The 27,943-nt window shown below is 40.7% G+C and overlaps 1 protein-coding gene and 1 long non-coding RNA gene across 4 annotated transcripts in view; one reads left to right on the top strand and one right to left on the bottom strand.

Annotated features, from left to right (window-relative positions):
• Window positions 1-21,165, top strand: part of mpp2b (MAGUK p55 scaffold protein 2b) — a 67,283-nt gene extending 46,118 nt beyond the window's left edge. For all 3 annotated transcript variants that reach the window (XM_033611986.2, XM_033611985.2, XM_078163720.1), the window contains 10 exons: window positions 1,926-2,078; window positions 3,915-4,070; window positions 4,893-5,120; window positions 10,812-10,943; window positions 12,994-13,096; window positions 14,155-14,223; window positions 14,303-14,464; window positions 16,969-17,171; window positions 17,865-17,993; window positions 19,653-21,165. In XM_033611986.2, coding sequence (XP_033467877.1) covers window positions 1,926-2,078; window positions 3,915-4,070; window positions 4,893-5,120; window positions 10,812-10,943; window positions 12,994-13,096; window positions 14,155-14,223; window positions 14,303-14,464; window positions 16,969-17,171; window positions 17,865-17,993; window positions 19,653-19,829 — 1,512 coding nt within the window. In that variant the 3' untranslated portion in view covers window positions 19,830-21,165. The remainder of the gene's footprint in view (window positions 1-1,925; window positions 2,079-3,914; window positions 4,071-4,892; window positions 5,121-10,811; window positions 10,944-12,993; window positions 13,097-14,154; window positions 14,224-14,302; window positions 14,465-16,968; window positions 17,172-17,864; window positions 17,994-19,652) is intronic.
• LOC117247423 (uncharacterized) lies at window positions 19,935-27,787 on the bottom strand. Its single transcript, XR_004500821.2, has 7 exons — window positions 27,641-27,787; window positions 27,028-27,079; window positions 26,683-26,941; window positions 24,842-26,595; window positions 24,132-24,193; window positions 23,814-24,036; window positions 19,935-21,494 (listed from the first exon to the last, which is right to left on the bottom strand). It is a non-coding gene; the product is annotated as an uncharacterized LOC117247423 (long non-coding RNA).
• Between the last annotated feature and the right edge of the window lie 156 nt (window positions 27,788-27,943).

Genomic DNA, 27,943 nt, shown 5'->3' with positions numbered 1-27,943 from the left:
AGGCTGGCGTAAGGCTGTGGCGGCAAAACCCCTCAGTGTATTGAAAGTAAATTGCTTATGAATTCAAGTTTTCATATCTAAGATGAGGAATATTTTCTTTTTCAGAAGTCACAGACCCTTCCTTTACAGGTATACTATGCAAGATATTCCTAAAACGAAAAACACACAATGTATAGACTCAAACAACAGTAATCCCTCTCAGTCATCACTTATGACCCACTAGAAGCATTGATCACATTACAGTGCAAGCCACTGAGCTGTAGTGGTGAGTTGGGTTTAAATTTGCACAGCACTGGAGCAGAGAAGGCTGACTAAATATACCAGAAACCCATCGAAATATTTAATGGAGATGTTGAACACAATTATAACACACTGCTTTGTCATTTCTTTTTTGCTTTGAGAACAGCAGTGCTCATTAGCCCTTACAGCTGAGATGTCAAGGTGGGGAGGAGGACGATTACCAGCGTCTTGTGATTACAATAAAATGAGAATTTTGAAAGCCACAAATTTCAGTGCTTGGCAGAGGAATTGTTAAATAATTGGTGTCAATGATTAAAAAAACACACACAATATAATAGGATAGCACAAAAACATGCTTATCTTTCTCATTTTCTTTGACATAAATAGTAATTTTATCTCTTCAAATGTAATCAACTAATTTAAAGCCGTGTCAAAACAGACACACGCCTCAGACATTTTGTCCGTGGCTCTCAAAGCAGTGTAATCATATAGCATGGTGTCCATCCTGGTGTGCTGTCCGAGTGCCAGGCACTGACAGCTCGCACCATCAGGTTACAAAGAATTCTGCCAAAAACACCAAATGAGCGCAGTCCCTCTGCCGCGCCACTGAATCACTGTGTGTTGTGTGCAAATAGCTTTGCCTATGCGGGGATGTGTGCTGTGCTTATCTCCTTGTGTGTGCAGGATGTGTGTGCTAAAGTGCATATGATGGTTTGTGTGTGTGAGGCTGTGTGCACGCAGGCATTTGTGAATATCTTTTTGTGTGTATCTGCGCACCATATCCTGTCTCTCGGCAGGGATTCTTCTTCTCTTCCTCAGCAAACAAACAACGTGGCTGCCAGAGTAGCCGTCGGTCCCAACAGACAAATCCTCCGTGGGATCGCCTGACAATGTGGATGTACAAATACAAGATGTTTTTTCGGTGTACAGCTGCAAGTCATGCTACTGTAAATGATAGAAAACAGTTATGTAATTAGGCTCTGAAGAATTTGAAGGGTTTATACATGTACAGTATTTGTGTTTTATTTGTCGCAGATACAGTTTCATCATCAGTATAGAAATCTCTGAACATTTATTTGTAAGACAATGTAGTGTTTAACATAGCAGAAATGCATCAAACCAAATTCCAGGCCCATGAATGCACCAGATGGGAAAAGTTAAAGTCATATTTTATCTGTGACCCTGTGTGGGAAACATGTCCAATAACCACCGACCCCTGTGTCCATAGCAGCAGAGGAGGGGAAGGTGAAAAATGGATGTTACCTGAAATATTGATGTTTCACTGCAACACACCAAAGAAACCTACAGAGCGCAAGATTTGACTCAAGTCTTTGCTTTAGTTTTCATGGTTTTTGTGTCTTTCATTGAGGATTTATGAGCGCAGGCTGTGTGTTGCTCTCAGCAGGGGTTGGCTTCAGGTAGCTATTTTTCTCGTTTGTTGTCATGCCCTTTTCTGTGGTACTGAATCCAAACAAACAGTCCTGCACAAGTCAGAAAACATTTCATTATAACTCAGCAAGGTGCATTAACTGCTCACTGAGGAGGTGGACTAATGGAAGCAGATGTTAGATTTCATTTTTGAAAGGCCTGTGGAGGCAAGGCTATCAGGGAATCAGGTAATCCTTGCCCTTATGATGGGAGAACTAATCCCAAGTAACATCTGTTTTGTGTTTGTTTAATCCCAGGCACATGAGCAGTTTGAGGAACCCAAGCTCGAGGCCGTGAGGGAGAACAACGTGGAGCTGGTCCAGGACATCCTCAAGGAGCTCAACCCGCTCACAAACAGGAGCCAGGCAGCCGACGAGTTAGTTCGCATCCTGAAGGAGCCTCACTTCCAGGTCTTGCATCTCACAGCAAACTGTAGCTTTAAAGAACAGGCACTCAGGCTAAAACCTGTGATTGCTTTTCAAAGTGATGTCCATGCTTGATGCATGTTGTCCAAGCATGGATTAGATTGATTAGGAGCTACAGTATGTGTTTCAGTCCATGTAGTGTCAGACAAGGGCTCTGCACAGCATGGGCGAATGATGAGACAGTGGGCCCCTGGGCACAGACATGCAGAGGGCCCCACCACCTCTCCTACATATGAATAACACACACAGACTTTGTGCTGTCTTTGCCTCTTTTAGTTATTGTTGTTTTGCATCTCTTTGTAGTTGTCAGTATCTTTTGTGGTTTTGTGTCTCTTTGTGGTCATTTTCTATGTCCGTGTGGTTGTTTTGTGTTTCTTTGTAGTTGTTTTGTGTCTTTTAATTTTTCCTTTGCATCTCTTTGTTGTAATTTTGTTTGTCTTTGAGGTCAGTTTGTGAGTCTTTGAGGTATATTCATGTCCCCTTGTAATCATTTTGTGTCTCTTTGAAGTCATTTTGTGCCTCTTTGTAGTTCTTTTGTGTCTCTTTGTAGTCCTTTTGTGTGTCTTTTGGTTGTTTTGTGTTTCTTTGTAGTTGTATTGTGTCTTTTTATGTTTTCCTTTGCATCTCTTTGTTGTCATTTTGTTTCTCTTCGAGGTCAGTTTGTCAGTTTTTGAGCTATATTTGTATCAATTGTAATCATTTTGGATCTCTTTGAAGTCCTTTTTTTGTGTCTTTTGGTTGGTTTGTGTTTCTTTGTAGTTGTATTGTGTCTTTGAGGTATACTCATGTCCCCTTGTAATCATTTTGTGTCTCTTTGTAGTCCTTTTGTGCCTCTTTGTAGTCCTTTTGTGTGTCTTTTGGTTGTTTTGTGTTTCTTTGTAGTTGTATTGTGTCTTTTTATGTTTTCCTTTGCATCTCTTTGTTGTCGTTTGGTTTGCCTTCAAGGTCAGTTTGTGAGTCTTTGAGGTATATTTGTGTCCCTTTTGATCATTTTGTGTCTCTTTAAAGTCATTTTGTGTCTCCTTGGAGTCCTTATGTGTGTCTTTTAGGTGGTTTGTGTTTCTTTGTAGTTGTTTTGTGTCTCCATAGTTCATTTGCATCTCTTTGTTGTCATTTTGTTTCTCTTCTAGGTCAGTTTGTCAGTCTTTGAGGTATATTTGTATCCCTTGTAGTTATTTTGGGCCTCTTTGAAGTCCCTTTGTGTGTCTTTTAGTTGGTTTGTGTTTCTTTGTAGTTGTATTGTGTCTTTTTATTTTTCCTTTGCATCTCTTTGTCATTTTGTTTCTTTTCAAGGTCAGTTTGTGAGTCTTTGAGATATGATAAGTGTTTTGTGTTTCTTTGTAGCTCTTTTGTGTCTCTTTATTAGAGTTGTACCGATACCAGTATCAGAAATGCCTCTGATACTGCCTAAAATATCGGGTATCAGGTATCGGGTATCGGCGAGTACAGCCTATGACCAATCCGATACCATGTAATGCCTCACATCATTACGCATACGCACACTACAGGCAAACGAACCTTGGTTATTTTGTGTCTCTTTGAGGTATATTTGTGTCTGTTTAGGGCCTTTTTCATCTCTCTCCCTGGTTGATTCGTGTTAATTTGAGTGACATTTTGCAGGTGAAAGCGTACCCTTGATACTTTGGGTCCTGGGGCCTGTGTCTAGTGTGCCTGTTCAGTAATTCATCCATACTGCACAGAGCAGAGAACATGTGATTTGTGCAGTATGGCATGATCATATTAGCATCTCATAAATTCCTGTATTGGGAAAAACCTATTTGTCATCATCAGTGTTTTTGTCACCTGTTGTTGTGCTCACAGTCCCTCCTGGAGACCCATGATTCTGTGGCATCCAAAAACTATGAGACACCTCCCCCCAGCCCCTGCTCTTTCATGGACGCAGCCCTCAACAACCAGCCCGTTCCCCCAGACGCAGTCAGGATGGTGGGCATCCGTAAAGTGTCTGGCGAGCACCTGGTAAGTCTGCTCACTTAACGAGCAACCCATTGAGGCGGCGTAGAGCTCTCCTGTAAATTGTTAACAGATAAAACTCCTCAATAAATGGTGTGATTTGTGTTTTGGGAGCAGCTCATGCACTCGGCTTAATGAGATCTTTTTGTAGCATTGTTAAAAAGAGAAACAAGTCTGTTTTATTTTGCCTTATAGCACAGAATAGGGAGGGATTTATCCGCAGTTGGCTGACATATTGTTGATTAAAACCAAGGACTCAGTGATAACTTTGCCAGGTGCTCTATTGTTTCCCTTTTTGTTCACAAAATCTCTGCCAACTGTCTGTAGAGTCACTTGTATGTTTGTAAAGGATCATTTCACACATTACTGTACCATGTAGGAAGTTACTTGTGTCACTAAATCCAAACTGTATCAAAGGTGAGGAAGCATTAGTGGAGCCTTAAAGGGACAGATAAGGAGCAGCAACACCAACTGACAGTAATATAACTGTCAGACAAGCAACCACATCCTGAATTATATCTTTATTTGATCCTAAATATCTTCTTAATGGAACAGTTGGAACAGTTTTTTGCAGCCAGCATCTGGTGGCCATTACAGTAATTGCAGCTTAAGACATCTCTGCATTAGCTTTACCACTCAGCCATGGCACTTGCTGCTTGTTCACAGCACTCAACTTCACCCCCACCTACATGCCTTTAAAACTGCTGAGCTACAAGGACATAGCAAGTTGTTTTAAAGAGTGCAAATCTGTGTTCTTGTGAAATAGATTTTGTGTTAGTAAACCCACCTAGCAAATGATTATTATAATTTGACTGTGTCTGTGTGTAGGGAGTGACATTTCGAGTGGAAAGCGGCGAGCTGGTGATTGCCAGGATCCTTCACGGCGGCATGATTGACCAGCAAGGTCTGCTCCATGTGGGTGACATCATTAAGGAGGTGAACGGCAAGGAGGTGGGCAACGACCCCAAAGTGCTCCAGGAGATGTTGAAGGAGGCGAGTGGCAGTGTGGTGCTGAAGATCCTGCCCAGCTACCAGGAGCCACACACACCAAGACAGGTCAGCTGGGGATACACACAAATCAGTTTAAATACAAATATTATGCTTCACATTTGCACAGTCAGACACAGTGTTAGAATACTCAGCAACCACCCAGGAAATGATATTAATTTGAAAAAGAACTTTAGATATACACTGCTGTTTAAAGGTTTAAACCTCCAGCCACAAAAGCTTGATTTGGTAGTCAGATAACTGAGAGGACTACTCTGTATTGTTAATAGTCTCCTGCTTTTAAGGTTCTGTATAAATAGATTTTGTTTTGTATGAGGGGTTTGTTTTGTACATGGAGAATAAAACACTGCACAGTGGTTCAACCAGACTGACAACTGAAAGGGCAGAAAGAGACAAAGATACCTCTGAGCAACAGTTCAATAACAATAGAGGAAATCACCAGTCACTGGAAAAAGAAATTAGAAGCTTAGCATCAGAGTGTGCCCAGATTTTAACAGGAACAGGTTTCAGTGTCAAGTGAACAATGATGCCTTTAACAAGCTTGAATTAATGTTGTACATGTTGCTGCAGCAAAATTATTCTTCAAACTTCACAATAGAAAGAGAAGATTAGTCAAGGGCAGGGGTGCTCTAGGTTTTATGACTGGGTGCTGATATGGGGTGTCAGCATATGAGTCAGGGCCACACAGGAAAATTACAGTTATGTTTTTTCCACCAAAAAAACTTTAGCTTTAGAACGGATTTCCTGCTATACTTGTGCCACTTGTTGCCATGCAACCAGTATCTAACCTGACAGATGCTTATGTAAGCTATAGATAGTCAAAGTATTTAAATGGACTATAAATGATGCATGCATATCACGTCACGTTTGCGGGCCACACAAAATGTTTCTGAGGGCTGCCATTGGCCTTTGGGCTGCAGTTTGAGCCACAGTAGTCTAAGGTCAGGATATATCAGCTGAATATACAATGGACTGACAAATCAATTTAAAACTGTTCAATCTCACAACTGAGTAGACTGCAGAGGGCCCAAAGGAAAATATTTAGAGCCCAGTTGCACTGTTGTGGTTTAGTAATAATCGAGGGTCACTTACATTTTGTTGGGCTGGTAAACAAATCCATAACCGAAGGATATTTGGGTGAAAGAACGGTTCCAACAGTATCCTCCTACATGAGACACTGTGGGGACGGCAACTAAGTGGAAGTTTGAATCTTTTCATTCTTCTTTTTTTTTAGACTATTTTGAATTTAAATAATACATTTGGTGGCCATTGTGAAAGGAAAGAAGAGAAACATCACTGTAACAGGTGATTCCAAACTTTTCAACAGCAATGTGTTTATGTAGTGCTTCCATATATAGTGCTTTACTCTGGACATAAAACCAAGAAATGTATTGGTAGTAAAATAAATTAGATCAAATATAAAGTGACATTTAACAAATTAAACCCAAATGTAATAAAAGCTGAACAAATATGATACTTAAATGTGTAAACTCTGTTCATGACAGTGGATCCATATAGCTCACATCTTCTTCATGCTTGTTTAAGAGAGTTACGGCAACTCCTTGTGTTTAAACTGTCGTAGTTATCTTCCTCATTAAATCTCACACTCTTTCAAGGTAAAACACGTTCTTGATCATCCATCCTGAAATAGATATTACACAAAAGGTTATGATCAGTTTGAAAGGATACTGTCATTTTCTTCAGTCAAGTGAGTACCACTCACTGTCCTCGCTGGCACTCACCGTGCTGTCTGTAACCTTGTATGCTGTGCCAAGAATCATACATCTAATCCTAGATCGGGACTTTGTAGATGACATTGGCTACTTAGCTGTAATACCTGCTTTACAGTTTTGTCACTTATCCAAATATAGAGTCATTTTCCGCTCATACATAATGGATCAATAATTGAAGTTTTAAAGGAGAAGAAAGAAAAAGAGGGATCCCAGATGACACTGGAGTCCTTGTCCTTTTTCATTTTGTCCTTTCCTCCCACAGTTCACATCAGAAAGATTATTCCAGTTTGTTGGATATCAAATATTTGTAGGAAGTTACTCGAGAGCATTTTAAAACAGCTGAAAAAATCACGATGTAGTCACGGCCCTCCTTGGGTTATGCCAGTTAATGAACACTAGCTTTCTAAGAGCCAGAGGAGGCTAGTCACACTAAAAACGTGACCCAGTTTAGAGTGAAGGGAAACAGAAGGGTTATGTTGCCTGGTGATGCCAATAGGATGGGAGGATAGTGCACATCGGAGGATGCAGTGCATACAGCTGGGGATGTGTTAGGCACAAGGCTCTGTGACTGATTGGTCTCAGCAGTAGAGAAGAGGAACACTAAAGCTTGAAGAAGCTGTGCCAAATTAATTCCTTACACTAGACCAAAATATACTAGAACATAATCTACAAGAAAATGGTGTAGAGAGGGTTTATGTGCTAGGATTATCAGCACAGACATACACATGGATTTGAAGCATGTTACTGCTGTTGAGTGAAAAAATTGAAAGGTTAGAAGTTTTCCGCCAGATGAGAGTTCAGTTTTAGCCTCGCTGGCAATTTCGGTCAGTCAGTCAGTCTACCCCTTTCTCCAGACTGAAATATCTCAACAACTCTTGGATGGATTACCATAAAATTTTGTACAGACATCCATGATTTCCAGAGGATGTCTTTGGTGATCGCTGACTTTCTGTAGTACCAGCCAGGTTGACATTTGTGGTTTTAGGGAAATGTCTTGACAACAGTTGGATGGATTGCCATGAAAATTGGTGCAGACACATACATTGGTAATAACTTTAGCCAACTTTTAGGTCGAAATCTCAACCTGTTTAGTACTTTGGTTTGTGACCAACTACTTGTAAAACAAGCGACATTTCCACTGGCTTTGGCAGTGCTTTAAATTTATTTGATAATTAGCAAATGTTAGCATGACATCACGGGGGCGGTGCCTTACATCCAGTGTCACACACGTCATGTGCCTAATGCGCATTCTCATCGGCTGGCATTGGGTCACTCAGCACTTCTTTGGATAAGCTAGCAAAAATGTAACCCAAAGAGTTGATAATTAACCTAACCTTTACCTTAATTCCAAGATTAAACCTACAGGAGACCTCAGGCCAAACTGTACCTTCAGACATGATTTCTTATGTAATTATTGGTTTATGAAGATACCCTTAGATTTTTGATCCTTGTACTGCTGCACGGCTGCAACTATGACTTACGTTAGACTTCCTGCAGGTTTTCAAATGACTTTTACATGACTGCTGATAATTTCTCAAATTGACCATCATGATGTTTTATTGGAAAATGTAGGCCACAACTACTGTAAATGGGCTAAAATATATTAAATTTAGATGGATCAAATTATGTCCAGCAGCAAAAATCTACTCAGATGACAGGTCTGTATTCTGTATCAATGTAGTATCTTGCATCAATTGATGCCCAGTCTGAATGGGCTTATTATTTGTACAAAACTAGCATAACTCACCCTCCAATATGGAAAGAGTACAGGCTAAGCAGGGCTGAGACGTATCAGAGCTAAAGGCAAATAGTTAACATTATACCTGCTAAACATAAGCATGTTAGCATTGCCATTTTAAGCATGTTGCCAGACTAGCATTAGCATTTAGCTCAAAGCAACTGTATGAGGCTGTGCATAAAGGAGCTCTTTATGCTATTCAGTTTTTTTATTTCAAGTTTGTCTGCACACAGCTCGCAACATGGAGGTAGCTGAGCCAACAGTTAGCAGCTAATGGTGCTAACAGCGTGAACAGTACTAACCACGGCTTAGGGCTGAGAGAGCTATTAGTGTTAACCTGGGGGGATCGGCAGAGTGGGTGCTACACTTCTGCGACAGCAGCATCCCAAAATCAGTGGTAAATGCTCTATGAGTGCAGTGCAAAGCAGCCCCGTGATAAGCTAGCCAGTGGGATACCCACATGCACTAAAATGCACATGCGACAACACACACTGAGGGAATGTGACCTCATTCTCTATCCAGGACACCATTACTCCACTATAACTTTTTCTCTATTAATGCTCTAAGTGTCATATACAGCTCCTTTAAGTACAGCCAATAGGCTGTATATAAAGATGGTAAACATAACAGCTCCCTAAAAGAGAAGCCAAAATATCTTGATTGCCCCCTGGTGGCCGGCTGCAGTATAGGTCATAAACCCCATCCCTCTGTTAGTGGATGGGACCAGGACCAAACTAAAAACTCAAAGTACACATCATAGCTGTGACTGACTCATGATTGTGTCAAGTGGGTGTATAGGTGAAACCTCAATACGGCCTCTGCACCCCCTAATCACTACCGCCGTCACCAACGCATGATGGCAGCAGCCATACCCGGGATATTTTGTCTTCATTTTTGTACAGTTGGAGGAAGTGGAGCCGCGTCGTCCATCTCTACATTCTATGGTACAGCCTCACAGACCCACTAGAATGGCCCTAGACACTTAGTATTGTTACATCACTCTTTTGGCTTTGAATTAGTCCCAATAGATCAGTCCCAATTCCCTCAGCCTGTAGAGGAACTGTGTAATCTTTAAAATGAAATGAAAACATGGAAACTACAAAAGCTGGAGCTGGTAGGTTCACAAACGACAGCAGCTGTACAGCGGTTGTAAAAGACAAAATCATATTTCAGCAGTTTTTTTTTTTTTTAACCACTGTTCTGGTGAGACCTGTGGAAACTGAGGGCAGCAGCCAATCTGACAGAAATGATCTAAAATTGCTTTCATGTAGGAAAACTTACCACCCTCCCATTTCATAGGGTTATCCACTGAATCGAGTGTGTTCGGAGTCACGGCTCTTTCCAACATTTCAAAAGCAACAGACTTTTCTGTAAGAAGACATTTCTACAGTATGTCTTCTTCAGACCTTCGCTGTGCAAAACCAGAACATATACAAGTGTTCAGTTTTCCTTTTTTGTGCCATCAGCTCCAGATATCAAAGTGCCCACTTGAACACTTAATAGCGGCTGTCAGTCAGAGATATTAAAGAATGATTTGGCTGCGCTCACACAGTAAAGTGCTGCGTAGGTGGATGTTGTACTGTGTGAGGAGTTGCGATGATTAGAGTTGTTCGCAGAAGTTCTCTTTGAATGTAATCCAGCTGTCTGTGCTTCACGCCTTGAGCTTTGCCATCGCATGGTGACTAAACTCAACTGACAGCTCCCTGTGGCCAGTTGAGACTGTGCGTGTGCGCGTGTGTGTGTCTATAGTGTCCTTACAGGGGAATGAGACACACACACACACACACTGTACAGTAAGGGCTGGCAGCCTTTTTTTATGTTCATGCATCAGTTCAGTACGAGAAAAGGCGTCAAGTACATGGGGGGGATGGGATGGTTGCCATGGCTACAGATTTTGGCTCTCTCTCTTTTCATTTCTCTCTCTCTGTCTCTCCCTCTCTGTCTGTCTGTCTGTCTGTCTGTCTCTCAGTCTCCTTGCCCTGACAGTGGGGGTTGGGATAAAGGGTTTGGTTTATGAGCTGAATCCTGAAGCCTTGAGATGTCGGGAAAGTGAGCTGAGAGATGGAGTAGGCTTTAAGTGCACAAGGCTGTTTCATAGTGATGGACACTTAACCAATCCATCTACTCCAGATCATGTAGTGTTCATACACCACACTAGAGCCAGACGGTTTATTCAGTTCAATGTGTGTGTTTTTTCCTGTCTGTTTTGAAATCCATTACTGTAATTTTACTGACACCTTCTCTTTTTTAACATCTTTATCCATTCAGGCCTTTGTCAAGTGTCACTTTGACTATGACCCATCCCACGATAATCTGATTCCCTGTAAGGAAGCAGGGCTGAGCTTCAACAGTGGAGACATTCTGCAGATTTTCAACCAGGAGGACCTCAATTGGTGGCAGGTCAGTACAGCTCTAAGGTCAACATTTTTGTCCATCATTTGCTTCAACTAAGACTAAGCTTGGACCAGTGGAAAAATGTTTAAACCAGTATGATTTTAAGCCAAACACCAGCCCGGCATATCAAATTTTATCACTAGGTGTCACATTCGACTCTGCACTCGTTCCCAAGGGGAACATAATGAAAGCTTATCCTAACAATAAACGAGCGTTCGACTAAAGCTTTGTGTCAGACGCTCTCTGTCCACATTGAATCCATTAAAAAATGCACTTCTGTAAACAAACCAGTGACCTATGAGCTGTATGTGTGAGATCAGACTAGAGCTGTAACTCCCGCTGCAGCTGTGGCTCAGAGGTAGAGCGGGTCTTCCTGTAATCGGAAGATCAGCGGTTCAATGCCTTGCTCCTCCAGTCCGCATGTGGAAGTATCCTTGAGCAAGATTCTGAACCCCAATTGGTCCCGACGACTGTTCCATAGGTGTGTGAGTGTTTTAAAAACTGAGAAGCAGGTGGCACCTTGCATGGTGGCCTCAGTCACCAGTGTGTGAATGTGACTCATTGTGTAAAAGCACTTTGAGTGGTCAGATGACTAGAAAGGCGCTACACAAGTGCAGGTGTATTTTCCATTTAAATGATGGGTGAGTAGCCTACTTGATATTGCTCCTCGTGTAAACTTTTAAAACAGAAAACACACGTTTTATATTGTGATATTTACTAGATGTCAGTGAAGATTCTCAGTCATCCAGGTTATGGTAATCATAAGTGCTATATCATAGGCAACTGGACTTGCATCATTTCTTGAAGACGTTTCGCCTCTCATCCAAAGAGCTTCTTTAGTTCTGAAGGACTATTGCGGAGTCGCAGGCTTTAAACACTGTGTGGGTATGGACCCTTACAGGTCACATGTGAGCTCTGAGTTTCAGAGTCGTTGAGGTCACATGTGAGTCATTGACCCACCTGGCTATCTTGTGTGTCGTTAGGGTTGGATGGGTCAAGGTGAGAATGGGTGTTAAATTGTCTGGGGACGGATCCCAAGACTGCATCGTAGGTGGGTGTTAAGTGCTGTCGTATGCCACCTCCTCTGTTTAATGATGGTCTGTTTTGACATCAACCATTGTTAATCTGTAAATGTAGATGGCCTGTTAGAAGCCACATTCATCAAACTGGAACAACCATCGTGGTGTGACACCACACCAGTCCATTACAAATGAAGAAGCCTTTTGGATGAGAAGTGAAACGTCTTCAAGAAACTCAAGCAAGTCCAGTCGCCTACGATACAGCACTTATGATATACACTGGAGATGACATACAATACAGCCAATAGCAAGTACAGCAGGTTGTAAGTAGCAATGGTGATTTATCTTACCAGAAACTTTCAGCTCCCTGGTCTCATTTCAACTTGAGTGATCAGGTGTCCCTCGTCCATTGCGGCAAATTCCAAGCAAGAGACAGGAATAAAGACTAAGAGGGTGTCCAACAAAAGTTCAGCTCAAAATGGCGCACTGCGTCACTCGCAGCCAGTTGGGACATTTCTTTCATTGGCTGCAAATCCAAAATGTTGTCATATAGTTTTCTTTGAGATTAACTCTGCCATGTCTCGTCTCGTCACCCCAAAAAACATGTGTACTCTTTTAGTAAACAAACATAACATGCACTGCTCTTGCTCGTCCCACCTCCACTGAAATTTGATGTTGACGGCCTCAGCTTGGCAGTAAATTGCACATGACCTGAGAGACACTAGTGGCTCTGTTAGTCTGTGTATAAACAAACATAATATTATGTTAATCGTGTTTTCATATTGTTAATTACCAATGCAATACATGTTGGATGCTGTCGGCACAGTTTCTTGATGTAGGCTTCTTTTTAGATTTCCATGAAGTGTCAAAATGACAAATGCAGGTTCAGACAATTTTCATAAAATCAAACTGGATTAAACTGCGGACTGGACTGGCAAATACAGAAATCGACCTAACTCTTGCTAAGACTGAAGGGTTTTATTCACTGGCTTGTTAGCTTGTTCCCTCATCTTATCTTTTGTGTGTTTACCTCACAGGCCTGTCACATAGAAGGAGGCAGTGCAGGTCTAATTCCAAGCCAGCTGCTCGAGGAGAAGAGGAAAGCATTTGTGAAGAGAGATCTGGAGCTTGCTACCACAGGTACACCTCTCGGCGGCACGCAGCAGAGCAGAGAAGCACTTCTCATTATGCAGATTCGACACAGACTCCTCGCTGCACAAACACACCAACAACAAAGACAACATCTGTTCCTCTCCGTATCATACAAGCATTTCATCTGGCGCCGGCCGTTCATCCTCCCCGCACTTCTCGAGTCTGTTGCTCTGTCGGTGAGCACTGGAGAACTGGTAATGAGTGTCGGCGTGACTCAGGCGGCCTGATCCAATCTGCTTGTTATTAAGCCGCAGGGTCTGGCATTCACAAACAGCCCTCCCAGTGAAGGAGCTTTCATTGAGGAGTGGTGATAAGACCCCTGTAAATACAAACCTGATCAATAATCATCTCTTCCTATGAGATATGAGGTGAAAAGAGGCTCTGCTCCTTTAGATTTATCTGCTCTGTGAGACAAAACCAGGTGGTGAGTCACAGCCAGTAGCATGCCCTTCACTTGTAGAGGAGAGGAAGATGACAGCCCAACTGTACTGCCCTTGGAGCCTGGAAAGGACACATCTGTCTGCTAGCACGCTTTCCACATATTATACCAACAGAGAGCATGATTTGAATAAGAAATAGTCATTTTTGGATGGTGAGGTCTGAAATTGTTGATCCAATTTATACATTAAGAACAACACATCATAATTTAGCACCCTGGCTGTAAGGTGCGCACAGTATTTGTTTGTCACAGCTTGATGGTTTGAATTCTGGCATGAAAATGAAAAACAGAGCTCATGTTTGCTTCTATTTACGTCTCTGTTCATAAGACATTCTCCCCCATGGGCTAAATAATGTGCCATATTGAACAGACGGTCACAGGTGTTCTCTGGCAGCAGACTGGTTGCACAGACTGATCAGTATTGGTGCACAGTGCCATCTAGTGGTGAGGTCTTTCTATACCCTTCTGAGACTTTGGATTCATGACCCAACAGACATTTCACCTTGACAGTACATCATGTAAACAGGGACTTTCTTGAAGTGGGCGGCAGAGATGAGCACCAAGGTTGAAGGTTTTATTGAGTTTTGTGTGTTGCTGTCTCCCTCAGGTCCTTTATGTGCTGGGATGGGCGGTAAGAAGAAGAAAAAGATGATGTATTTAACCACCAAGAATGCAGGTAACTTACGAAACAAAGTATAACATCACAGTTTTTTTTTTCATTATGTTCATCAACCTAATCACTGATTTCTGATTAGAATTTGATCGTCACGAGCTGCGCATATATGAAGAGGTTGCCAAGGTCCCTCCCTTCAGGAGGAAGACACTGGTTCTGATTGGTGCACAGGGGGTAGGCCGTCGCAGTCTGAAAAACAAGCTGCTGGTGTCGGATCCCCAGCGGTATGGCACCACCATCCCCTGTGAGTGCAGCCATTCATCATCACACTAAACCACATACAGTGATACAAAATTCACCTGTCATTTAGTACCTTGTGTTGTTTTTGTTTATCATTGCTACAGCATTTGTTGCATACTGTGTAACTTTCGTTATTATCCCTGACAGCCGTTAGCCTGGAGGCCATCATGCATCTGTGGGCATGTGTGCATGAGTAAGTGTGTGAGTGTGTGTATCTGTATGCAGCTAATCTCACAAATAGCTGGACCAATCAGCCTCATATTTTGTGCGCACATTTATGACTGTATGCTCAAGGACCTCTTGTGGTCTGTTTTATTGACTGCTGACTCCTCACTCCTCTTAACCAGCAGGTGGGAGCATCAAGTTTTGCAGAAATCAGCTTGAAAAAAAAGCCTTACCTTCTGTTGCATTCATCATGTCAAACTAATTTCCATAGAAAATTTGGTCTCGTTTTGAACCGGAGCATCTGCAGATTAATGTCATACCCCATATAATAATGATAATAATAAAAAACTTCACTCACCTTTCAAAGCACATTTACAGCGTGCTTTGCAAAACAGAAGAAAAGACAAAGCAAATAAAACTAGATAAAAGTAATAAAGTACACATAACAGAGTAAAACACGCAATAATAAAGCAGTTAAAATCATGGGGCAATTTTAGACAAGTAGGTTTTCAGAAGTGATTTAAAAGGTGAGAGGGTTTGCAGAGAGTTTGCAGCCCTGATCTCCTCAGGCAGGTCATTCCAAAGTCAAGGAGCTCTGACTGCGAAGGCTCCATCACCTTTGTGAATTAATCTAGACCTCAGAACAACAGGAAAAGATGCATCTGAGGATCTCAGGGTGTGAGAAGGAACACAGGGCAAAAAAAGATATGTTATATAACTTGGAGCAAGGCTTCTCAGGGCTTTGTAAGTAATCAATAAAATTTTAAAGTCAATTCTAAAAGCAACAGGTAGCCAGTGTAGGAAAGCCAGGATTGGTATGATGTCATGTTTTGTAGTCAGAGTCAAGATTCTGACAGCAGAGTTTGGGATGAGCTGGAGGCAGGGGAGGGATTTTTTTTTTCACTGATGCCAGAGAGCAATAATCGCAATTGCAATAATCTAATCGAATGGTTATGAATGCATACATAACAGTTTCCAGATGTTTGTTGGAAAGGAATTATGTGATCCAGGAAATATTTCTGAGATGGTGTAACCCAGATTGAACTACTGAATTTACATGTTTGTATAAACTGAGGGTCTGAATAAAAAATGATGCCAAGATTTCTGCAATGTGGAGTTATTGAGTGGGACAGAGAACCAAGACTGTTTGATAGTTGAACGTTCATACTATCTTGTCCTATGATCAATATCTCTGTCTTGTCAGCATTAAGCTGCAGGGAATTCTGTGACATCCACATGTGTATGTTATGAAGGCAGTTTAGCAGGTTAATCATGTTTTGATAGTTATTTGTTGGATCACAGCTTAAATAGATCCGGGTATCATCTGCGTACAAATGTAAACTACTATGTCTGCCTATAAGATGGCCAAGGTGGAGTGTGTAAATTGACAAGAGAATCGGACCCAGCACTGACCCCTGTGGCACCCCACAGTGGACGTCTGTTGCATTAGACCTGGCATCAGCACTGCCCACACAAAAACGCCTATCTGTTAGGTATGACCTGAACCATTGATACCTACCCAGGCTTGGAAACGATCCAAAAGGATGTCATGGTCAGTAGTATTGACTTAAATCTAGGAGGACACGACTGGATTTATGGCCAGCATTGCTTTATTCATAAGTCATTTAAAACCTTAACATGTACAGTTTCAGTGCTGTGACAATTCCACCTGTCACAGCTGCACTATGTTTCGGTTATGAGCCGTTTTTGGTCCATCCTCTGAATGATTTCATATACAGTGGAAGCGTTTCAGAAGTGTTCTGCCTGCACAGTTTTGTACACTGGCAATTTTATTGATTTGGTCATTTTTCCTTGATATTTGTGCTTCTACCATAACTAAGTGAGCAGGCTATGGAGATAAATGTTTCGTTTTTGGTCTATTTTAGTTGTTTTTATTGTTGTTATTTCCTATTTTGTTGTGCTGTAGCTTACAAACAAAGTTAATATTATTGAAGGCCAGTTGTGAACCACATGGATCAAGGATTTTGGGCTGACTTTTACTCATTAAGAATACATTGATCCTTACAATTGTAAAATATCCTCTGAAATGCATAGAAGCATGTCTGCTGGAATTACAAAAACTGTCTAGAGTGGCTAGGATCAGCTTGGGCAGCCGGAACGCAGCTGCCTGGCTGAGATCTGAGTGCACTTTTCTAGTTTTGTGTAGTTTTTTACTTAAGTTAATTTCTGTTTTTTTCACCTTAGATTCCAGTCTCTTAATGCTGAAGTTGGAGTGTTTATATGTTTAAATGGTCTCTCTTTCACCTTCTTTTTGTGACTTTGTCCTTGCTTTTTACCTGTTAGTGTAAATGATCTATTGTCTGCCTCTTTTTTATCCCTCAGTCACCTCCAGAAAACCAAAGGTGGACGAGAGGGATGGCCAGATGTACTCCTTCATGACCCGCAGTGAAATGGAGTGTGACATCAAAAACGGTCGTTTCTTGGAGCACGGCGAGTATGATGGGAATCTGTATGGCACTAAGATCAACTCTATACACGAGGTGATCGAAACAGGCAAGATCTGCATCCTGGACGTCAACCCACAGGTAGAAAAAACTCCTCTCTGCCTTCAGTCTTTGCTTCTGTTCCTGTGGCATTTAAACTTCTGTCCAGTTTTGTCATGTTTTCCAATGTAAATGATCTAAGTATAAAATTCTAGATTCAGATTCTTGAGTGGTAAAAATGTTTAGACTTGGCACCAAATCTGTGTGAAAAATGGTATCAACCCAAAATTTGCTGCAGCAACTTATGAGACATAATTGAGCATGGGAATGGCCATTGTGTTCTAAGCCCTTATACACTCTCATCACACTGTTTATTATTTATTAATGACTAGAAAGAGCTGCATCTCAAATTAATCTCCAGGTTCCCAGCTTTCAGATGGTGTATACCACTTCTATGTGACATACACAGCTGACCTGCTATCTCCCACTAAAGATCCCCTGCCCCTCCTAAAAAAGACAAATCTGGGTCCATGGTGGGTCTCAGGGGGCTAAGCTCATCATAAATACGAAAAAACAAATCAAAACACTCTTTTAATGATGAACATTATTCGCTGGAAACACTCAGCTAATCTTATTTACACACATTAGCCTGATAAATTTGTTCGATGAAGATGCTGCATTTTAATCACATTCTCAGCTTTATAATTGCCTGTGAGTTGCAGCTCTTCCCATTGCTTGCTGTGCAGTGATGCGGTGACTGTTAAATGTCTCACATTCATTTGTTTTTCTCCGAAGGCTCTTAAAGTCCTGCGGACGTCAGAGTTCCTGCCCTATGTTGTGTTCATCGAAGCCCCGGATTTTGAGGTTCTCAAAGCTATGAATAGGTCAGCGATTGAATCAGGAGTGGTCACAAAACAGTTAACGGTGAGTGTGGAAAACCCATTGTCTCATTCATCTTCTACTATGACAAGAAGGGTCCTACATTAACGCACAGCTTGGAACAGTTTTTGTTAATTCCCATTAAAGGTTGCTGTCTCTGCTGCTTTGTTCATGCTGTTCACGCTGGCTTCATGTGGCTTTTTTTGATAGTTGGCGGGTTCATTGTTGATGAGGCCAGACCTCATTTGATGACAAAATGTGATCAAAGCTGAGTGTTAAACTCTTAATGAATTATATCTACGGATGTGTTTACAAAACTTTAACATCGATCGTTGGTTATTTAGTAACAAATACTTACCTTTGTTTTTCTGATTGCTAAGACACTGTCTCGGAAACCAGATTAGCAAAACATTATACATTCCTTGCAAAGCAAACAATTATTGCAAAAAAACTCTTTCAAAAAATTGTGTTTTCACATAATTACAGTGCACACAAACCATCATTTGAATATGCACGCAAAGCAAGAAGTACACACTGATGGTATAAATGAAAAACAGCATAGCAATTTGGAACAAAGTTGTCACACGTGTAGGAAACACACATACACAGATGTCCAAATGTGTAAAGTATAGATGTATATTCTGAACACAACAGACTATAAATAAGTTACGTTTCCTCAAAATGTTCTAACACTCCTCGAACAACTAAAGCACAGCAGAGGAAAACAAAAACATTTCAATCAGGAGAGACTCGTTTTTTATGGTTAAAAGAATATTAATTAACATGTGCAAATAAGAATTTAAATGTAGAAAGTCTTTGCCAGTTAGACAGTGGTGGTAGAGGTGGTGAAGATGAGATGAGGGGAAGATGGAGAAGTGCCGATGATCTGGTTGAGTAGAGGAATGAGCCGTTGTTGAGCTCGTCCTGGACTATGGATATGATGGCTGGAGGTGAACGGGGCGGAGGAGGGCGCAAGAGTTCTGCCTTAAATGACAGCTAACAGTAGCAGGGGAGAGATTGTGGCAAATTGTATAACTAGAAGAGGGAACACCTGTAATCAACTGATTAGAGGAAGTGGGATGGAGAGAACTGTGAATGGATGAGCGCAAAGTCTTCCTGATTGAACTTGCGCTGAGCTTCATTTATGTTAGATTTGGCCATAAAACTTAATCCACATCACGTGCAATATTGTCTTGTGCTAGGCAGCGAGTGTGTCAATGTGGAAAGGCAATTACAAACTGCGTGCGTTCAGTTTGGCACACTTGGTAAATGCATTGGCCCAAAGTGTTAATGTTTACAGAGATAGTGCTTTAAGAGTTACTGTTTAATCATTCAAAAAAATATAATGTTACAGAGAAATACTTAAGATTTAAATGCTTTGAGGGGCTTTAAAGGTCAGTGGTTCTGCCTTTACAATCAAACTAAATGTTACATGTTGTACCCTGGAATCATTGGACTGAAATGCATCACATGGCAGCTCATCGTATTAGTAACTGGAATACCTAATGTGTTTGATTTACTCAGCATAGCAAACAAGAAAGTTGTGTTTCTACAATTTAAATTATGTAAACTAATTTGATTTCAGTTGCGCACCAATTTCACAGTTTACTCTGTTCTCCCATCCAAGTAATTGCCTGCTCATTGTATTTATTTCCATCTAATTGTCTCTCTGTCCTGCACCTCTCCCTGAGATGCTCCCTGCAGGACTCTGAATTAAAGAGGACGGTGGACGAGAGCGAGCGCATTAAGCGGGCCTACGGACATTACTTTGACCTCTGCATCGTAAACGACGGCCTGGAAGCGGCGTTCCGAAGTCTTCGGTTGGCGCTGGAGAAACTATCGACGGAGCAGCAGTGGGTGCCCGTCAGCTGGGTCTTCTGAAAGTCGCCAAGAGCTCACCAGCAAGGTGCCAGGGGCCACATGTCGGAGGTCAGAGGACGGTGTGGTAGCTCCAGAAGGGGCTGTCTCCATGCAGTCACCGGTGGTGGAGGTGTGTGGTGAAGGGCCGAGCGTCATGATTCAGTGCAAATGACCAGCCTCATGTAGAGCGTTTTTGTACAAACTTAGTGTTCCTCTGTTGAGCCTAATGTCAAGTTGTACTTTATTTGTTAGAACCGGAATCATTTTATTGATATTTGTTGAGAAGGATTTAGAGTTGACAATGAGCTTTAGTGCAATAGTGTGAGTGAGTATGTGTGCGCTATCATAAACGTGGACATAGACTTAGAGTAAAGAATGTGTTTTGCAGATAGCAGTGCTCTATTGAAGGTTTTCGTTGAAGGATATTAAACTTTTTAGCCTTTCCTACTTTATGTAGTGTAATGTTTACATTGGATTGGTAGGACAGATTGGTGAGGGGAAGATACCAAATGTCATATTTGTGATAAAAAAAAAATCTCTATATTTTACCATTTGATCATACAGTATGATTGTATGTGTTCAGAAATGTGCTTTATATTGTACGTCTCCACTCATTTGAAAAACGAACAGCAATAGATAATTTTAAACAAAAACATAAATACGTGCAATACATCTACTCACATACAAATAAACACACAGACACTACAAATATACATTTTGTGTTAATCTTGCCGTCTCGATTTATTTTGTTTCCTTTTTAAATGTTAATTATGTACATTTGTTGTCCTATGCTGGCAAAGCGTCTGATTTGTTGGACAGTGAGAGGACCAGCGAACGAATCACAGTTTCCGACTAGTACCTGCTTGATTCTGTTGGAGTTGTAATTGTAGCACTGAGAACAACAAAAAAACTGAAGAAAAAACTAAAGAAGTAGCCTACAGTATGCACTGATTGTATAATGAAGGCAAACATATTATTTAACATTACAGGTTGGACAATTAATGGAGGTTGTCATGTTTTTTTCTTTGTTATTTTTAATGTACAGATCAGTAAAATATTTATCAGTGGCTTCAAATTCATACTTACTTTTGCCTTAACATGATTCAAAAGCCAAGGAAACACTATCACTGTACATGTTTCTTCTTAGAAAATAGAGAAAAATAATACTGGCAACTCATTTAATATTTATTTTATTTTCCCTCAAACTTGTAAGTACTGTATTGTAATAAAGAGTATATAGTATAACATAGAGAAACACTTGGTGCTTTGATGATTCTGCTGGTGTGTAGATGCAGTTGGACAACTACACTGTAGTTTTGATGTTCATATAAAAATGTATTAAAATTGCAAATGTCGAGCATTGCTTCACCGTCTGCAGTTAATATCAATGCAAATTATTTTTAAGTTAAAATCACAACATGAAATAATTGGCGATAGTATTTTTTCATAATACACATTACACACAAAAACAAAAGAAAGTGCGTCAGCGTTTGTTGGCAGTTAAAATGGAGTGTGTGCCTGGTGTAGCCTTTCTGGCTATGGGTGGTTATGGGTGCTGCTTTCGGATGAAGAGGCTGGTGCTGTGGTTGTCATCTGGTGATGAGGTGCCAGAGGCAGTGTTATATCATGCATCTCGTAGGCAGGTAGTGAGTCCACCGGCCAAACGCTCGTCAACTTGGGGTCAAACTGCAGGAAAGTAAAATTGTCATTTGGTAACACAGTCCTTTTTAAAATTACTCGACATTAGTTAATATTTCATATTTATCTACTTTATATTTCAAATCATATAATGATAAAGGATGTAGCTCCAGATCACTAGCCTTAAAAACATCACAGAACATTTTTCAGTGTAAAAGGCAATAGTTCAATTTGGAAAACATACTTACTGGCTTTCTTCAAAGATCAACCCATCTTCCAGAATAAATGTTGGCTTTGTGCGCTTCTTCAAACCACAGGTGTGTTAAGTTTCTAGGTTTTATATGTTAAATTTGTACATTTCATATATAGCAGACATGTTGAAACTTTACATTTAAATTTTCAGTGTTATGTGGAGATCATTCTGTGGCTAACATGGTTAGGTTCAGGCACAAAAACCACTTAGGGTCAGTGACACATCATATTTTGGCTTAAAATACCAGGTTTGGTTGCCAATAACATGGCTGGAAATGTCCCAGTTTCTCATTAAATACACAGTTCGGTTGCCACACGCTGAGAAATGTCCTGATGTCTTGTCAAAAATACCTGCTTTAAAAAGGTCCTGGCATCTCATTAAATATAGCATTTTGTTGCCACAAATACAGCTGGAAATGTCCCAACATTTCATTAAAAAAAAACAAACAAAAAAACTCCACTTTTGTCTCCGCAAATGCAGCTAAATATGTCCCAACGTCTTTTTAAAAATATCCAGTTTGTTTGCCACAAACACAGCAGGAAATGTCCAGGCGTATTGTTAAAAATACCTGGTTTGGTCACCACAAACACAAGCTGAAAATGTCCTGGTGACTCATTAAAAAAATACCATTTATTTGTGACATATTCAGCTGGAAATGTCCCAACATCTCATTAAATAAAAGCACACTTTTTGTCTCCACAAATGTGGCTAAATATGTCCCGACATCTTAAAAATACCCAGTTTGTTTGCACAAACACAGCTGGAAATGTCCCATCTTGTTAAAAAATGTGCACTTTTGTCACCACAGACATGGCTGGAAATGCCCGGACATCTTGCTAAAAAATACCTGGTTTTGTTGCCATAAATAAAGCTGGAAATGCCCTGCTGTTTCATCAGAAAACACATAGTTTTGTTGCCACAAACACAGCTAGAAATGCCCTGCCGTTTAGTTAAAAAACACAGTTTTGTCGCCACAAACAGCTGGAAATGCCCTGACAACTTGCTAAAAAATATCCAGTTCTGTCGCCACAAACACAGCTGCAAATATCCGGACGACTTGTTAATAATGCCTAGTTTTGTCGCCACAGACATGGCTGGAAATGTCCCGACATCTTGCTAAAAAAATACCCAGTTTTGTTGCCACAAACACACCTAGAAAAATCCTGATGTCTCGTTGAAAATACCTTGTTTGGTCACCACAAACACAGCTGAAAATGTCCTGGCGACTCATTAAAAAATACCATTTTGTTGTGATGTATTCAGCTGGAAATGTCCCAACATCTCATTAAACAAAAGAACACTTTTTGTCTCCACAAATGCTGCTAAATATGTCCTGACATCTTGTTAAAATACCTGGTTTTGTTTGCACAAACACAGCTGGAAATGTCCCGCCAAAATGTGTGGTTTTGTCGCCACAGACATGGCTGGAAATGTCTTGCTAAAAGATGCCTGGTTTTGTTGCAATAAAAGAAAAGCTGGAAATGCCCTGCCGTTTCGTTAGAAAACAGTTTTGTTGCCACAAACACAGCTGGAAATGTCCTGACAACTTGCTAAAAAATACCTAGTTTTGTCGCCACAAACACAGCTGGAAATGTCACTGATCTCAAACTGTGGTCTGCTGCTTGGTAGCCATGTCACCTAGGTCTCACACCATCCATCATCCCGTCCTCCTGATGAGAAACTCATCTTATATACATGTAATATGAACTAGGTCAGTTTAAAAATGCTGATATGATACGTATGAAATGTAAAACTGTCGCATATCCGCAGAAATGTACAATGTCAACACTTTATTCTGGTAATTTGGGCTGAGATTGATTCGTCCTCATTACTCATGTCTGCAAATAATATACATTTCCCAAAATGTCGAACATGCTTTTAACAACTGTTGATTTTACAGGGGACATTTAATTTGAATTTAAAAATGTTGACTGAAGAATTGTCATCCACCAAGAAGTGAGTTTGTGACTCTCAATGTCAAAATACTACTAAGGATTTTAGTAAAAGATGCTCCTAAATGTTAGGGATATTTATCAATACCAGACAAATAGTGTGTAAATCAGTTTGCTGTGATCCAAAAAAAAAGTGGCTGACTGTAGTGAGGGCTACTGTACCAATGCGTATGGCGGTGGGTCTCCCACAGGGCTGTACGGAGGAGGGATGTCATGTCTGTCCGTTTCTGCCTGATCTTCAGACAAAGAAATTGTAAAGACTGCTACAGATGTGTTTTCATCTTGCAGTCTTGCGATGGCAAAGTCATATGCTGCTCTCTTCTTTCTTGCGTACTGATACAAGCAGACGAGTATAACAGCTAGGCACACCACCAAGGCTGGGAACCTAGGAACAGATTTGCATCATGTCAGGACTTTTAATTTGTGTCTCAGGTCAGCAATTCCATTCATTCAAGATTCATTCTTGACTTGACTACTTACACAAGTGGAAAGATACTCGTCCTTGAAGTCATGACTGGAATTATGTCAACCTGCCGACATTACTGTCAGGGATAAAAATCAACAATACAATTATGTGAAACATGGACTTCCATTGACAGTGTGACAGATCTTTGAAATAAGAATCATGCAGACTGAATACAACATTTAATTTACATCCATATCATTGTTAGTTTGCAGTCATGGACAGGCTAGCAAACACCTACAGTATCAGATTGAATACAGTATATACAGTAAAAGAAGAATACAAGCATTTTCTTTAACTGGAACCAAAGTCTGGACATGTGACTGATAAAAAATCAACAAGTGAATGGGCGGGGTCATCACATGATAATGTGTCACCCTTTACATCGGAGTTTATATGAGCTGACTGGAACAGTTATACGAGACTTACTGTCAAATCACAGAGAATGACCTCAAGTGACCCTGCAGTATGAAACCCTTTGAAAACTGCTCAGCAGTTCACAAATATAAAGGTTAAATTAAGACATAATGAACGTAGAAAAGTAGCTTGAACGATTTTATACTGTCTGTTTAACGACTGACTGTGGACCTTCATCCTATATATCTGTCACTCTTTACAGCTGTAAATAAAAAATTATTAAATTCACATCATTCCAACATACGTTATCTTAATGGCACAGAATTGGAAGATAACTAGATCTTCATATCACAGTGGGATGAGTCCTTACCTTATTGAAGAATCCAAAACATAATGTACAGAAGCTGTCCTGCCCTCAGGGTTGCTATCAAAGTATAATGTGTCGCTTAAGGAAGTGCACAACCTGAAGAGCTTTTACGGCATTATTGTCCTTTTTAAAGACACAGGGCTTTGAGGTGTGTTCGGTCTCTTGCATATTTCTTGTGTATGTTGACAGAAGTTGTTCATAAATCTGTTAAACTCACTATACAGCAGTAATAATACTACTACTACTACTAATAAGAAGAAGAATAACACATTTTATTTAAAAGGCCCCTTAAAAACACCCAAGGTCATCTTATAGGGTATAAAATCACATACAGAAAAAGAGATGTGAATTGGGCACACATACTAAGAGGAAGGGAAGATGAAGAAGGTGCAGTGGGCACAGTCAGTGCATAGGCTGTTTTTAACAGGTGAGTTTTGAGATGGGATTTGAAGGATATTATGCTGTCATACTGTCAAATCTGTGTGGGTGGGGAGTTTCAGAGCCTGGGGACAGTGCAGCTGAAAGCCCTGGCACCCATGATGCTGAGGCCTGAGGTGGGAATGGTCAGGAGACCAGCAGAGGAAGAGTGCAGGGAGCAGGAGGGAGTGTACTCCTGGAGACAGTTAGAGAGGTAAGTGCAGGCTAGGTTATGGAGGGCTTTGAAAGTGAGTAGCAAAACCATCAAACAGCCAACCGCATTCCTCAGGGGTCAGTTATAAGACCACTGTTATGCTGTTTTTACTTGCAGTATACAAACTGTGTTATAAAAATCATAGCACTGTGTGGGTTGAAACCCATCTGTCTACTTTGCAGTCTGGGAAACAAAATTCTTTTTTGGCAAATATTAAGCATAATTACATTTTTACAAATAACTAATTCATGAGTATACGTTGCTTTATTTTGGAAATGACATGTTAAAAAGTAATCCAATTCAAAACAGTTTATTTGTTCCCTGGGACCAATTTGCACAGGCACATAGAGTATATGACATAATAAAGGAAATTTAAAAGTATGAAAAAATGCAAGGAAAGCTGTGAACAGTAAAACATGTAAACAACTTATGTCTTTTGTCAAAACATACATATGTATGGTGTGGTTTACTGGGGTTTTAACTGGGTTGTCTGTGGAACTTTAGTAGCTGTACCAGTTAAAGATTTCCTTTCAGGTGCCTGGTGGCTTAGTGGGTAGAGCAGGCGTCCCATATACGGAGGCAACGTCCTTGCCGCAGTAGCCACGGCCTCGATTCCAGTCTGCAGCCCTTTGCTGCATGTCACGCATGTTAAAGATTGTCCTTTCCATATAGTGGATTGTTTACAGACAGATTAATCATATATATGCCAAAAAGATGTAGCTCTATGAAATAATGCTCAGAAAAAACACTTCAGTTGTAAGAAAGCCAAGAAAAGACTTGTCAGGACATAACAACTGAGGTCACACTAAGGCTTTTAAATTCTAGATACAGATTCAAGGCAGAGTGTACAAGTACATTTACAAAAAAGGCATTTAAATTGCAAATGCTGGCCCTGATTTTAGTTGTAAAAGCAGGGCTGAAGTTTATCATTAATACAGTTCTTTTCCTGCACATTTTGCGAAGTTAATATCTCTCTGTTGATTCCATAGATCTGCCCTGTAATAAAAAGTACAGTATGTACAGATGAGAGGGTATTTGAAGTGGAGGAGGAGGATTAGGGTTGTTCTGAGTAAGGTGGAGGGTCTGTGTATGATGGTGGGAGGTCCGGGTAGGATGGTGGATCAAGCTGGAAAAGAGGTGATGCAATTGGTTACTGATGATGAAATCACAACCAGCTCTTTCAGTCCAATCCGTATCATCAATAGAAACATACCCTGTAAGGAGGAGGTGGACTGACATCTCCGGAGCTGTACATTGGGGGGTCTCTGTAAGGAGGCTCAAAATAGGCTTCATATGTGTCCATTACTTCTTCGTCCTCCTCTTCCTCCCGCTCCTCCTCATACAAGGGGATGACGTAAACAGACGGGGAGTAAGTGGGCCTCAACGGGGGGCAGCTTTCTGCTTCTCTGCTCTTCTTTGCAAAATGGCAGCAATAAATCCACAAAATGATAAGGGTGCACAAAATGGGAATCCTGAAATAAAGGACAGTTTAATAATACATGCAGCATGCAAACAATGAGGTATACAGTCAGTCAGATTGATTTCAGGGAATACTTACTCCAGCGCAATATATTGGATGATCATGGCAGGGTTTTTTTTAGGTTTCACACCTGAGCAAAATGAGGGGGGAAAAAGGATTTAAAACCTGAAGACTGTAACTCTGTTAGGGTTTGTTTTGCAGTACAGTCATACACAGCGGAAGGTTCAAAGGTAGCTCTTTATCTCATATCCTTAATCCACACCAACATAAACACCATGATCTTTACGAAGATATAATTACTGTGAAAGCTGCACAATCCTGGAATTTCTATCTGACACGGAAGATTTTGTTCTTACTTGCACAATGTCTACATAATACTGTCTACATAACGCTACAGTTCAAAGATAAAACTGTACTGAATGCATAGCCTTCATGTGTCTTTGATAAATAAAAGATTTTAGACTTGAATTCAGATTAAAGTAAGCAGTAGTGAAAGGCAGTACCAAAATATTTCCATTCCATTAGTGATGAATATAATAGGCCTTGTACAACAAGACTGTTCCTCCACTTTCAAGCCTCACTGAACAGCCAAATGTAAAAAAACAACAAGAAAACAAGAAAATGATTAAATAAGTTTGGATAAGCCCTCCCTGACTAATTTGATATTTTCCATGCTGAATATAAAGCTTACCGTCATGTACAAGCCATGTAGCACAGGTTAAAGAGAGTGTTGACTTGCAACAGAAATTTTATGGCCTCATTGACCTGTTTAAAGCAGCAGAACTCACCGAGGTTACAGGCAGTGACGTTCACTTACCACCACTGACTGACAGTACTGGGCTAAAGGCCACTGGCTGCTAAGGTGACTCTTACCGATTAAGATTCATTGAGATAAACAACATAATAAGGAAGGGAAATGGCATTTACAGACAAAACACCCTGTTATAGCTTGTTTCTTAGGAATGCAGCTGCAGTGTTGTTGAGACATGTTGGA

This window comes from Epinephelus lanceolatus, chromosome 21 (assembly GCF_041903045.1).
Source record: "Epinephelus lanceolatus isolate andai-2023 chromosome 21, ASM4190304v1, whole genome shotgun sequence".
Lineage (NCBI taxonomy): Eukaryota > Metazoa > Chordata > Actinopteri > Perciformes > Serranidae > Epinephelus > Epinephelus lanceolatus.
Note: the sequence above shows the minus strand (reverse complement) of the source record. Positions and strands in the feature narration are given on the sequence as shown.